Source organism: Gymnoscopelus braueri (genome assembly GCF_963280865.1).
Source record: "Gymnoscopelus braueri genome assembly, chromosome: 16".
Taxonomy (NCBI): domain Eukaryota; kingdom Metazoa; phylum Chordata; class Actinopteri; order Myctophiformes; family Myctophidae; genus Gymnoscopelus; species Gymnoscopelus braueri.
In genome coordinates, this window is record NC_137616.1 from 14,630,450 (window position 1) to 14,643,771 (window position 13,322).

The 13,322-nt window shown below is 48.1% G+C and overlaps 1 protein-coding gene across 1 annotated transcript in view; it reads left to right on the top strand.

Moving 5' to 3' along the window:
- Positions 1 to 13,322, top strand: part of rev3l (REV3 like, DNA directed polymerase zeta catalytic subunit) — a 91,424-nt gene that overhangs the window by 57,536 nt on the left and 20,566 nt on the right. The window contains exons 11-17 of the mRNA XM_080452292.1: positions 1,025 to 1,259; positions 2,255 to 2,397; positions 3,819 to 7,827; positions 8,842 to 9,761; positions 10,310 to 10,395; positions 11,367 to 11,492; positions 11,921 to 12,113. Of these exons, the coding sequence (XP_080308418.1) occupies positions 1,025 to 1,259; positions 2,255 to 2,397; positions 3,819 to 7,827; positions 8,842 to 9,761; positions 10,310 to 10,395; positions 11,367 to 11,492; positions 11,921 to 12,113 (5,712 nt within the window). The remainder of the gene's footprint in view (positions 1 to 1,024; positions 1,260 to 2,254; positions 2,398 to 3,818; positions 7,828 to 8,841; positions 9,762 to 10,309; positions 10,396 to 11,366; positions 11,493 to 11,920; positions 12,114 to 13,322) is intronic.

Genomic DNA, 13,322 nt, shown 5'->3' on the forward strand with positions numbered 1-13,322 from the left:
CTTGAAGGCTATCAGATTGAGCTCCCATTTGAGGCCAGATAACCATCACAGGTGGTAGCCATGATAAGCGCTAACCTCTTGATCCAACATTGAACCATTATTACCATTAAAACCAAGTTACCGGGAACGCATTTGTGTCATTTTTAGATTTGAGCTAAAAGGCGTTATTTTACACTTTGGCTATTAAAAAATGGCAGATATACAAGCTCATAGCGTGGCACCGAGTGCCACGCTACGAGCTTGTAGATCTGCTATTTTTGAAAATGTGTGCTAATCTTTGAATATATATATATATATTTTTTAAAGCGAACATTTGTAACTCAAATATTTGCTTCTGGGGGTCCCTGGAACAAAATATTTTGAGATGGGGGTCCTTGGCCAAATGCATATACATTTTGGGGTCCTGACCACTGACATAGTAACATACGTTTTTTCAAAAAACTGTTTATGATTTAGAAGGCATTTGTAGAATCGGAACCTCAGGCCTTAACACATTGACCGCCAGAGGTTAATCTCATAATGTACTCACCAGTGCCAACGTTTTATTGTTGTTTTTTGTTTTTTTCACGTCGCCATAGACGTCGTTAAAATCCTTAAGATTGATCTGTGCACTGTTTGTAAACATCGCGGACATCTCCCTGTGTCTACCAGTCCAAACCACGTGTCAAACGGGGCATCCATTGTTGAGTTAGAACGGTTTATGTTAAACAGTGATCAGCGAGGAGAAAAACTACAATCGAAGAAAATGGCGTTTCAGTGTAGACTTTAGAATGGGAGCCGGCGTGATCGTCAAAACCGGATCCCAAATAATTCTGTTTCCGGTGGTGTTACAATGAAATGTGCCGTACCGGAAAATTGAAAAAAAAAAACCACCACAGCCCGTAGGCTACGGGATCGGCGCTTAAGCGTTGGATTTAACGGCCCGTAGAACTACGGGCCCGGCGGTCAGTGTGTTAATGGGTTAAGCTCAATCTGTGGATTCGCTGAATGAATTATCATAATTTCTCTTTCTTCTGATGTGCAGACAGCCAAGACCATGCCATGGCCGACCTGCTGGCAGGCCTGGAGGACGACGGTTTCCAGGGGGCTCCCATGAGGCATAACTCCCAGCCGCATTCACTCCCCGGATCCAGCATCTGTCTCTACAACAGCGACGAGGAGGAGGCGGAGCCAGAGCTGGACAAGGAGGAGGCCGAGCTCAGCGTGATGATGTCACAGAGATGGGACGGCGACCTCCCGGGGCAGTCCACCAAGCGGAGGTGTGCAGTTTGTTCTTGTTGTTTAACCGGCCTGACTTCTCGTTAAACCTTTTGTCAGAGCAGTCAGTAGTTATCGTTCTTTGCTTAATGAACTTCTGAGTTATTTGATCTGAATCGTGTAGAACAGTGGTTCTCAACCAGTGGTCCGGGGACCACAAGTGGTCCTTGAGGGGGGTTCCAAGTGGTCCCCAGCTAAATGATGGAGAGTTGCTAACCAAATGGACCCGTAACTCTTGAGAGTGTAAAATGAAACCAAATGGACCCTTACGGGTCCATTTGGTTTCATTTTACTCTCTCAAGAGTTACATTATTGTTAAGCATCAAGAAGTCTACACAATTAGAAAATGTAGACAATTTTTTATTTTGATCAACGTTTGCCTTTTATTTCTCCTATGGCACCACGTCAATACAGCATGGAATTGTGGATAAAATCTTATCCAACGATAACAAAATATTCGAAGTCTTTGGGTCTGAGAGGCAATATCTCATCAAACGGTGGTCCGTGGCTCAAATGCACATTTAAATAATGGACCTTGATATGAAAAGGGTTGAAAACCACTGGTGTAGAATATTGGCCACACATTGTTTATGCTTCCACATGCATAATTAGTTTTTACAATTTAGCAGACTCTCTTATCTAATCCGTGCGAGATCAGAGTAAGAGTAAATAGTCATACAGTAGTAAATAGTGACAAATAACAGAGATCAGAGTAAATAGTCAGAGTGCAAAGAGAACAATGTAGTGCCTCATAAACTAGGATACCAGGTACTGTAAACATCAAACCTAGCATCTGTCTAAACAATCAAATATTTTGTAACATCTGTAATCGAGAAAGAACTAATTTAAATGACAGAAATGTGAGCAAGTAACCAACATACATCTGCATAGAAAAACTAGCATCTATTGAAAGAAGGTGACAAGAAGGGACGAACTAGAAGATAAACTAGCAATTAGTCTAATTTAATTAATGTTCCTGTTATCTATGCCCATGCAGGCCATCGGTCAAGGAGCTGGAGGACAGCTACAGCGACGAGCAGCAGGACTCCTCTGATGACGAGATGGATTGGAGCGGTACCAACTCTCTGTTTGCCAACCTGTCCATTCCCCAGGTCGATGGGGCCGCGGATGACAGCAGTGGTGAGCTGCGCCAGACTGTGTTTATATGATCAGATCAGTGCTTAAATGTCAAATGTCACAAATTCACATCACATCTAAGTATCAAAAAATGCAGATCTACAGACAATCTGTTACACCTGTAATGGCCTCGATCTCCAGGCTTTTATTTTCCTTCGCGTTTTGCTCAAAAATAAGAGCCTGGACCAGCCTGTTGATGTTTCTGGCATAGGAAGTGTTTCATTTCCCCAACCAACCAGAGTGCAGTGGGCGTCGCTCCAAATGTTGTGATGTCAGGGCTCTCAATGCCATAGACATATAAAGGTAGACGCCTCATTCGGCTCTGAAGCGTCTGTATCTCGGGCGCGCTTCCTGCTTCCGCAGGGCTGTCGTGTGCGTCACAGAAGCGGAAGTTCGGTAGGCCAATCAGAGGCAGGTGGGGGCGGGTCTTTTTGTAACCCAGCTCTTAACCCTTTGAGAGGCAGCAGCTGTGCGCAGCATCTAGTTAGTTGGAACTTGGCAAACTCCACACTCTATTTGTGAAATTCAAATAAGAGACATGGTCCTTTTTCATATCAAGGTCCATTATTTATTCAGCATTTGAGTCACGGAACACCGTTTGATAAGCTTTAGCCTCTCACACCCAAAACGTAGAATATGTTATCGTTCGATAAGATGTTGTCAAAATAACAATTGTTTACGTTCTCTAATTGTGTACCTGTATAGTAAGTAATGCAGATGTTTAACAATTTGACTCTTGACAGTGTGAAATGTTATACTCAAGATTTAAAGATCTATAAGGGTCCATTTGGTTATCAACTCTCAATCTTTTAGCTGGGTACCACCTGGAACCCCCTCAAGGACCACTGGTGGTTCCCGGACCACTGGTTGAGAACCATTGCACTGACAAGTCCCGGAAAAGACGCACTGTGATTGGCCAGTAGTCAACTCACTGTGAATGCTGTGATTGGCCAGTAGTCACTTTGAGTGACAGGTTCCCTGCGGAAGACGGAAGTGCCGCCGTGTATTGCGATACAAGTCGCCCCAATGAACTGCAGAGGCCAATGAGGTATCTAGGTTTCTAATATCTATGCTCAATGCTGCACATTGGGGCAGGAGGAGGGGCATGGGGCGGGGGCTGACGGACAGATCGGTGAACCAATGGGATCTCGCGGAATTTTTCTCTGTAGATTTTGAACCCGCCCCTCTAGACCAGATATTAGACGCGCTAGGGCAGCCTACACCTGTAATTTCCCTTTTCTCTTGACTTGATTTTCATCGCCGCAAGTCTTTGAATTTGTTGAAATAAGTGGTCCTCTTACCCACTTAAACCCTATATATGTTGTTAATAACACCTCACAACGCAACGCATTATGACCTTGTAGATCTGCTATTTCTTCCGAATGTTCACCAAATTTTTCTCTTTGTATTTTTCTCATCCCTAGATTCATCACTGACAGACAGTGGTTCCAGGACACACTCCTCCCTCACAGTCACAGACAAGATCCTGGCGAAGAGGAACAACCGACTCCCCGAGGAGACGATCCACCTGGGGCCCCCTTCCTCTGCCAAGACCCTGCTGGAGTGCAAGCACTCCGAGCACAGGCAGGCTCACTCGCTCGGCTCGGAGGAAGCGGCAAGCGACAAGCACTTCCTCTCCAAAAACAGCCAGGGGAGCGGCAGTGGCAGTGAGTGTTCCACCGGCTTCAAGGTGAACAAGGAGATCCCTTACATTCCTCCGGTCAAGCATCCTATCCCCTGCAAGGCGACCAACCACTCCGAGGTGTCGCCGGGAAAGGAGGACGTGCGGCCGTACACCTACGAGAAGAAGAAGACGCCGCTGGAGCTGGACGAGGCCGATCTGATACTACCGTTCGGCAACAGGAAGATCACCCAGAACCGGAAGAAGTATGGCAGCATGAAGAATGTGGAGCAGAACTGCCTGTCCATCCTCCAAAACCACCGGACCTTCTCCTTGTGCTACTCGGAGCTGAGGAACCACTCCACCAAGACGGAGCTGGAGCTCAGCCAGAGGGATTGCAAGAGCCCCATACTCAGGAACATCCCCTCCACCCCGTCTCCCCTGGACGAGGAAGAAGGGGAGGAGGACGAGGATGGGTTTCTTGACCCCCAGGAGGAGGAGATCAATCAAGACAGCGAGGAGGGAGACGTCGGTGAGCTCAAGATCCGGTACGAAGACTACCAGGAGAACAAGACGGAGAGGACCATCGTGGCACAGCAGGAGGCACACTACAAATTCTTCCCCAGCGTCATCCTCTCCAACTGCCTTAACAGGAAAAAGGCTGGGGCGACCAAGCTGACCGACCCCTGCAGCAAACTGGAGCAGGTGCAGCCGCGTAGGTCGCGGCTCAAGCTGAACAAGAGGAGGTCCGGGGCGGCGACGCAGAGGAGCAAGTTAAATACAGCTGAGAGTCCGGTCTCTGACAGCCAAATCAGCACCGGCTGCACCTCAGTCTTACCTGCGTGTCCAATGAGTACAGGTACCGACACGCCAGTCACAGACGACACACCAGTCACAGACGACACGCCAGTCACAGACGACACGCCAATCACAGACGAAGCGCCAATCACAGACAACACGCCAATCACAGACGACACGCCAGTCACAGACGACACGCCAATCACAGACAACGTGCCAACTCCAGACAACATGCCAACTCCAGAGGATAAGCCAACCCCAGAGGATAAGCCAGCCAAAGACCCGCCAGTCATGGAAGTAGAGCCAATCACAGAAGAGAAGGTGATTAGTGTGGAGACGGCAGCAACGGAATGTACGAAACCATTTCTAGAACCTCCCGTCCCCTCGCTCACCGCGGTTCCCAATATTACTGTATCAGCTGAAGCTGCTGTAGAGGACAGTCCTGGCTCTATTCCTGAGCTTCCTGCACTCTTTGCCAGCACTAAGCCCACTGGGCTGCCCGCCAGCAAATACACCCTGAGGGCCAAACGCAAAATGACCTACGACAGCGATGATGGAGAGCACTCGGGTGCTTTCCGCTTTAAAAACTCCCCCGCCGCCAAAGAGCGGCTTAAGGATGACTCCCCCTCGGCTGCGCAGGAATTCAAGTGCCAGAAGCGTCGCAAGAAGGAACCTCCCATCATCATCAAGTACATCATCATCAACCGGTTCAAAGGTCAGAAGAATATGCTGGTGAAAATGGCCAAAGTGAACGCAGAGGAGCAGTGGGTGGTGCTGACGCCCAAGAAGTTGGAGCGGTATGACAAACTGGCACCTCTGAGGGAATATTGGCCCAAGGTGCCAGAATCTGCTGCCGTCAAGTACCCTGTCAGTGAGCCAAAGGTTAAGAAACCGGCCAAACGAAAGGCAAAGGCCAACAATATCACAAGCAAGAAAACGACCGGCACCGCCTCTAAACCTCCGGTCAGAGAGGGGGAACAGCAGGTCAAAAAAAGGACTAGAGGAGGCTGTCAGAGGGGCTTGCGTTTGCCTTCCCTGCCGCCCCCTGGACCGTGTTACTGTGAGCAAGCCGAAGACCATGACTCGGAGTACACGGACGTAATGGTCGAACTGGGTTACCTCTCGGAGAGATCTCCGAGCTCCGTAGACTCTACCCCGCCTCGCTGTTGGTCCCCCAGCGACCCACTCATGGAGACCCGATCTCCGAACCAGCTGATTAACCCTTTCAGTGACCCATGCCTCAGTTCTATCCATCAGGAAATCCCCACTACGTCTTCGGCCCGAGGGGGAGCGTTGCGTCTCGGCCAAACTGATAAACCTAAGAGAGCTGCAAACCCTAAAAGGAGGGCGAGTAAGTCTGCCGGGAAGCTTTCTGAAGAGGAAGCAGAAGAAGCCAAAAAGGGGAAAATTAGACAGAACAGTGTTACTGCTGCTACGAGGAGGAGAAAGACTGAGACGGAAATGTCACAAGGCACCATCAGCAGCACTGCAACAAGACCGAGAAGGTCACGGAAAAAGAAGGCTGTGGGGCCTGAAAGTCCATCAGCGAATAAAGACTGTGACAGCTCCCTGGTGCTTTTCCCTGAAGATGAGCTGCCTCCCTCAGATAACTCATCGCAAGCTGTCCCCCCCTTTCAGCGGCCAGACACCACAGGTAGTCGAGCCCCAAGCACCTCCCAGTCTGCTTTCCTGTCAGGCTCTGACCCGACACCGTCCCAGTCCATAGTGCCGAAAGCCGAGGACTGTGAGACCTCAATTATGGAGGTCAACCAAAATATTTCACTTCTAGGTCCAGTGCAGCAGAGCCAAGCATGCCAAACCTCGGTTGTTAAAATGGAGGCCACACCTGAGGATCTCACAGACGCTCAAGTGAAATCTCCACATAGACCTTCACTGGAGGCAGCAGGATCATCCCCCACATACTCAGGCCCTAGAAACGGGATGATACCCACTCTATCGGAGACGCCATCTGGCTTGGCTGTTCTGAAGAAGCTTCTTCAGAAGAGGCGGCAGGGACAGGCGCTTCCTCTCCAGGCAGTCGGCACAGAGGGTGCCACAGTAGACCCCACAAGCAAGGCTGCGAGATCTAAGAGAACCCCTTCTACGACGCCCAAGAAGCCCCGCGCCCCCAAATTGACCACGCCCAAGGAGAAGAAGCAGAGGGGCAGGAAGGCCAAAGGCGGCAGCACCCAGCCCGAGGTACCGTCGATGCAGGAGGCCATTGCCTCCGACGACAGCCCCATCTTCCTGTCAGACCCAGGCCTGGACAGCAGCTGCTGCTTCATAGAGGACAGCCTGTCCCCGGAACTCCCTCACAATTACAACTTCGACATAAACGCCATCGATCAGACGGAGTTCTCCAGCCCCTACGCAGGCAGTCAATTCGTCCTAACCGATAAGAATCTGCCGATCAAGTTCCTGAGTGACGTCACCCAGGACGCGGTACCTGCTCTGGGTCTCGAGAAGAAACCCGATAAGCTGTCCAGCGCGGGGGAGGAGTGGCATAGAGCTGAAGACCTGAGTCCTGAGCTCTTTGACCGAACGGAGAATGGGGAGTCTACGTCCAATCAACTCTCTCTCTTTGACTGTGAGAGAGTCATCAGAGGCAGGGAGTGGGGCTCCTCTTTGGGCAAGGGCCACAACCTCAGCCCATTTCAGGATTTCCACTGTGAAAGAAAAGAGCTGCTCTTTTCGGCCTTTGACCCTGTTCTGCCGTTGCCGTTGAGCTCCAAGTCCTTTGTGGACAACGAGGGCTCGCCCAACGGGGACCTGTTGGAGGGTATTGACGCAGTCACTTCCACCAGTAGCTCCCCACGCTCCATCAGCTCTCTGTCCCAAGTCAGGGCCAGTCAGCTGCTGCGGGGGGGAGTCGGAGGCACCCACATCCTTAAGCCTCTCATGTCCCCTCCGACCCGGGATGAGATCCTTAGCACCCTGCTGGACCTGGAGATGTCTGAGGCCACCTTCAAGGAGCCCTTTTGCAGTGACCCCTCAGACGCCCCCGTTAAACCCATGTAAGATCACATTTAGTTACATAATTTGACTCTTATTTTTAACTTGCTGCTTAGTTATATTTGAAGCAGTGTTTCAGCCAAGTCACGTAGCTACAAGTCCAAGTCAAGTCATTAGTAAGTAGTAAGTATTAGTAAGTAGTAAGTAGCCTTGGGAACCTATGGTTCCCGAGCTGTGTGGCCCGTAGGGCAGGTCCTTTCTCATGTTTCTGTAGCGTGAGGTGGCTCTCAGGGCAGACACTCTAACTACAAGGCCCCTGAGCTGCTTAACATAAGCCCAACTAAGTGTATTTTTTGTGAAAAACCTCAGTCAAGTCCAAAGTTACAGATAGTTGAGTACAAGTCATGGTTTATTGAGTACAAACGCCTTGACTCAAGTATATAACACTGTCATCTCACTGATGAAGGCTGCATAGGGCCAACACGTTGATCTACAATGAGCTATTTCTAAGGCTTTTTATTCTTTATTCTATAAAGACGGCTTTGGCCTAGTTTGGAGAGTGCTTTGGACTCTCTCCCAGTGTCTTTACCAGTATTGCCAAACAGCATCTTCAATCACTTCTTCATTTAGACACTGTAGCCCTCTTCACTTCACGTTTTATGGATACTACAAAATGTATGTTACGTAGTATAATATATCAATAAATATAGACACATTTTTTGTGTTGAATAATTTTCCACCTAATACATCTTGAGGCCCAAGTCAGTTTGGTTAATTCATTGCACAAATGTCTATGGTGTTCATGAGTAAATGTATTTGAACCCATTTAGACCTGGTACTCCAATTCGTTGTTATACCTTTCAATCCGGGAACCCCTTTTTGTAAAAAATAATGTCAGGATTTAGAAGGCGTTTTTAGAATCGGCCTCTGGTCTAAATGGGTTAATGTATTGTATTTGATGGAATAATTACTACATGCTGTAAATTCTGCTCTTGCATGGCTGTGAAGAATTACAGTGCACTGTTGAACATAAAGACATCATTATGTGCTCCTGTCTTGCCCCATCTCTTGTCCAGGGAGGTCGGTTGCCGTAAGCTGATCGTGGAGACCCGGCTGGCCAAGGAGCTGCCCGAGTTCAACGGAGACCTGTCCCTCGAGGGCCTCGATTTCTGGAAGACGGTCTTCTCCGCCATGACCCGGCCCGCCGCCGCCTCCTCTTATGAGCCCCAGCAACCTCAGGGAGCCCAGCAGTCCTTCAGTCGAGTAGTTCAGGGTGAGCAGCTCGGCTCTGCGGCAGGTGACCAGAAGGTCGCCCTGCTGCCCTGCAGAGACCCGCCGAGCCGCGAACGCGTGCAGCTTTGGTTGGAGGCCAAGAAACAGTACGAGCATCTACAGCAGCGGGGGAGGAGAGAGCGGGAAGGCGCGGTGAAAGCGGGGAAGGTCGCGAACGACGCCGCAGACAGGAATGAGCAGCCAACTGGTAGCCCAGTAGTCAGGGACGATGCACTTTCCAGCAAAAGGACTCAAAGGCTTAGGAAACACAACCTGTCCCTACGTATATCTCCCCTCAACACCACAGCCTCTCAGGACAGCCCTGCAGGGGTGAGTCCCGTGTCGGATGCCGGTGAGGAAGAAGTAGAAGAGGGTAAAACCGACTCTCCGGATTCCCCAGAGTTGCCTCCATGGCAACAGTCCTCCCAGCGCAGCCCGTTGGGGCCCAGCAGGCCGGAGGTGGAGAATGAGGAGGAGAATGAGGAGGAGGTGGCTGAGAGAAGCGTGAGGTCTCCGGAGCCCCTGTCCCCAAGGCTCTGCACCTCCCCGGAGGCGACGGAAGCAAAGCCACTCCTCAGCCCCTCGCCTTTTCCCACCAGGGACGACGAGGAAGTGGGGAGGAGCAGTCCCCATCTCCTTCACAGTACCCCTTTCCTCAGGAGACGGCGGGGGTGCAGGGGAGACGTAGAACCACCTGTGTGCAGCAGCACCCCCGTGGCTGACGGTAGGGAACGTGGATTATTCTGGGGGGGAAATGTTTGAAAGGTACTCTTTTAAGTGGCATGGATTGCATTTTGAAAAGGAAAATGTGTTTCATTTTATTTATATAAATCAGAACTAGACTAGACTTGAATTTTCCATCCATACCCACATTTTAACCCATTTAGACCTAGAACCCCATTTCGTAACTATACCTTTCAAGCCGGGAACCCCTTTTGGGGTTCCTGTTGTCTGTACATTTTTGAATAAATAAAAGAAAACTTAGGTCAGGATTTAGAATGCGTTTTCAGAATCGGCCTCAGGTCTAAATAGGTTAAAGTATTATTTTCTGGTACTGAATAAAAATGGAAAATCCCAATGCTATGGCTGACATTAGAAATGGCTGTAAAAGAAATGGCTGTATAATTTGCTAACGAGTTGGAGGTGCAAATTCAGTTTCTAATTTGTCACGCCACATTTAATTCACCGAATACATTTTTAATGTGAGGAAACCTTCCTCGTACAGTTGCATTTATTAACGTTGTCCCGTCCTCCTCCTCCTGTGTCTTTCAGAGGAGTGTGTGTCCCAGAGACGCCAGCAGAGGAGAAGGAGCCAAGCAGAGCCTCTGAGGAGAGTCCTCCTCACTACACAGATGAAGGTCACATAAGAAAGACTTGCTCCCTAATACTGTATATTCAAACTTAACCACATGAACCCTATAGCATCCCTATTCTGGGGCGAAGACATTTGGTGTTGAGGGAAAAAAGGAGCCGACCTAGTTCAGAGCCCTGGGGGACACCGGTCAACTAAGTGTATAGTGTTTAAATTAATACCGTATATACAGTATACACGTATCGTTTCTATTCTATTCTGTTATTCTGTAACAATTTATTTTTACAATAAACCACCCTTTGCCCTATAGTGCTCACTAGGGTTTAACAAGGCAATGGAATACAATATTAATTGGAAGGTCGCTCTTCCAATGTATTCAGCAACAACCTCATTTCAGTCCGTTGAATTTACGTTATTGCTTAATAAATGTCTATATAATGTCTATCAATATTCATATCCTCTTTATTGACACAACTTCAGGATGTCAGTAATGAGATGGCTGAAAAGGAAGTGAACAGATACGATAGATACTATTAGGCTTCTCATCTTGTTACTTTGGTTAACCACTTAAACCCTAAATACTTAATTAACAGAGGACCCCCAGGGATGTATACCTTACCCTCTCCTTTTTTCCAGTGTCTTTGCCAAAAATAGCTGATTTACAAGCTCGCAATGCAACGCATTGATGTGAGCTTGTAGATCGGCTAATTTTGCAGAACGTCTGCCCAGAATAGGGACGCTAGTGTTCATGCGGTTAGTCACTACATCATCTGGTTCAATACATGTTTTCAATGCACACACACACACACACACACACACACACACACACACACACACACACACACACACACACACACACACACACACACACACACACACACACACACACACACACACACACACACACACACACACACACACACACACACACACACCTTTCCAGTGAATTTTGCATGCTTGTTCGATCTGACTCGGACGTGTTGCTCATTCTGACGTTTCCTCGTTTACATTCCACAGAACCAGTTTAGCGCTCTGAATGTGCCAAAGAAAGACACCTCTGGAATCGAGGGCCCCAGCATCAGCAACTCGTACGGCTTCAAAGCCAGCATGCAGAACCTTCAGGATGCCAAAGCTCTGCATGAGGTCAGACACACCATATTAATACACACACACACACACACACACACACACACACACACACACACACACACACACCCACACACACACACACACACACACACACACACACACACACACACACACACACACACACACACACACACACACACACACACGAAAATTGAAATTTGACATTGAAAAACCCATTCGTTAGTATAACTTAGGACCCTCAGGTCCTAAGTTATACTAATAAATGTAAGGGAACTGTGACCACTGCCAAGGTGTAAAAACACTTGTATCACAGCAATGTTTTTGGACCCATCTCCATGGACCTTTTATACCATCTATTTATTTTGTAGCTCTACATGCACCACTATTACTGTGAACCCTAATGTCTTAAATTCATGTCGCGCTCAATTTCTCACACATGTTTGTGTCCTTTTCCGCTCCAGGTACAGTACCTAACACTGATGGGCATGGAGCTCCATGCGAGGACCCGCCGGGACCTGGAGCCCGACCCAGAGTTTGACCCCATATGTGCCTTATTCTACTGCCTCAACTCCGATGCTCCCCTGCCAAACTCAGACAAAACCCAGCTGACTGGTGTCATCGTGGTGAACAAGGAGGACCAAAACAGTGACCAAGGTGAGGTCTCCAATAAGTGCGATGTCAGAGAGAGATTTGCTTTGTTTTTAGGCTGCCTGCAAGTCCTGAAAACCTCTTAATTCAATTCAATGCATTCATTGTCATTGCACATAATCATCCGGAAGTTGCTGTGCAGCTCCTAAATTGGTTCCATCCAACGCAGGCGCGCGCACAACACACACACACACACACACACACACACACACACACACACACACACACACACACACACACACACACACACACTCACACTCACACCTCCCCACAAAGATAAACAACAATAATAAATAACCAATATAAAAGAAGTGTGCTTTCAAAAGTTGAGAATTGTTTAACGTTGTGAGAGATGCGCTTTTTATTAGCAATTACAGCCAAAGACGGATACAGAGCTGCTCCTCCGAGCTGATGGTCTCTCTGTCAACGATGTATTTGCTTTCCCATTGTCAGCTGTGGAGGCACCCACACCTGACTACCACCAGCCTCTTCTCTTATTCGAAATGGCCATGGCAATATAGGATATTAGGGGAAATACAAGGCTAAAATATCGACGAATGCAGAACCACTAGTCTGAGCTGATGTTATGTAAACAAAGTGTGCATCGTGCTATCCCCATTTCTTTCTCTCTTTCTCTCTCTCTTTTTTAAATTTTCAGCAGAAAAGGCACCTTTTCACTTACACATTATATACCAAATGTACCAAATGCCATTGCATCTTATAAAACATTATTTCATGCTATACCAAATGAACTAAATACTTTTACACCTTGCATGTTATATCAGATTTTACAGATGTTACTGTACATGCCGTCATTGTATAGAAATACTATTCCAGTTGTTATTCCTGTGGCGATGATGATGGACTTATGTTTTGTGGAGTTCAGTTCAGTGATGGCTCTGGGGTAAATGCTATTTTAGAGGCTGGAAGTGTGCTTCTTTAAGGCCTTGTAGAGCCGCCTTCCAGTTGGCAGCAGAGAAAGGAGATGATGCCAGGGGTCAGTTGCATCTTTCAGAATAACTTCTGGCTCTGCAGAGGAAGCGTGATCTGAAGTGTCTTCCAGTGAGGCCGGGAGAGTCCAATTATTTTCTGGGCTGCAGATGATTCTCTAGAGAGCACTCCCATCTGCTGATGAACAGTTTGCATACTATGCTGTAATACAGTATGCCTATACAGTATGCCCTATACAGAGCATACTATGCTGTAATATAGTGT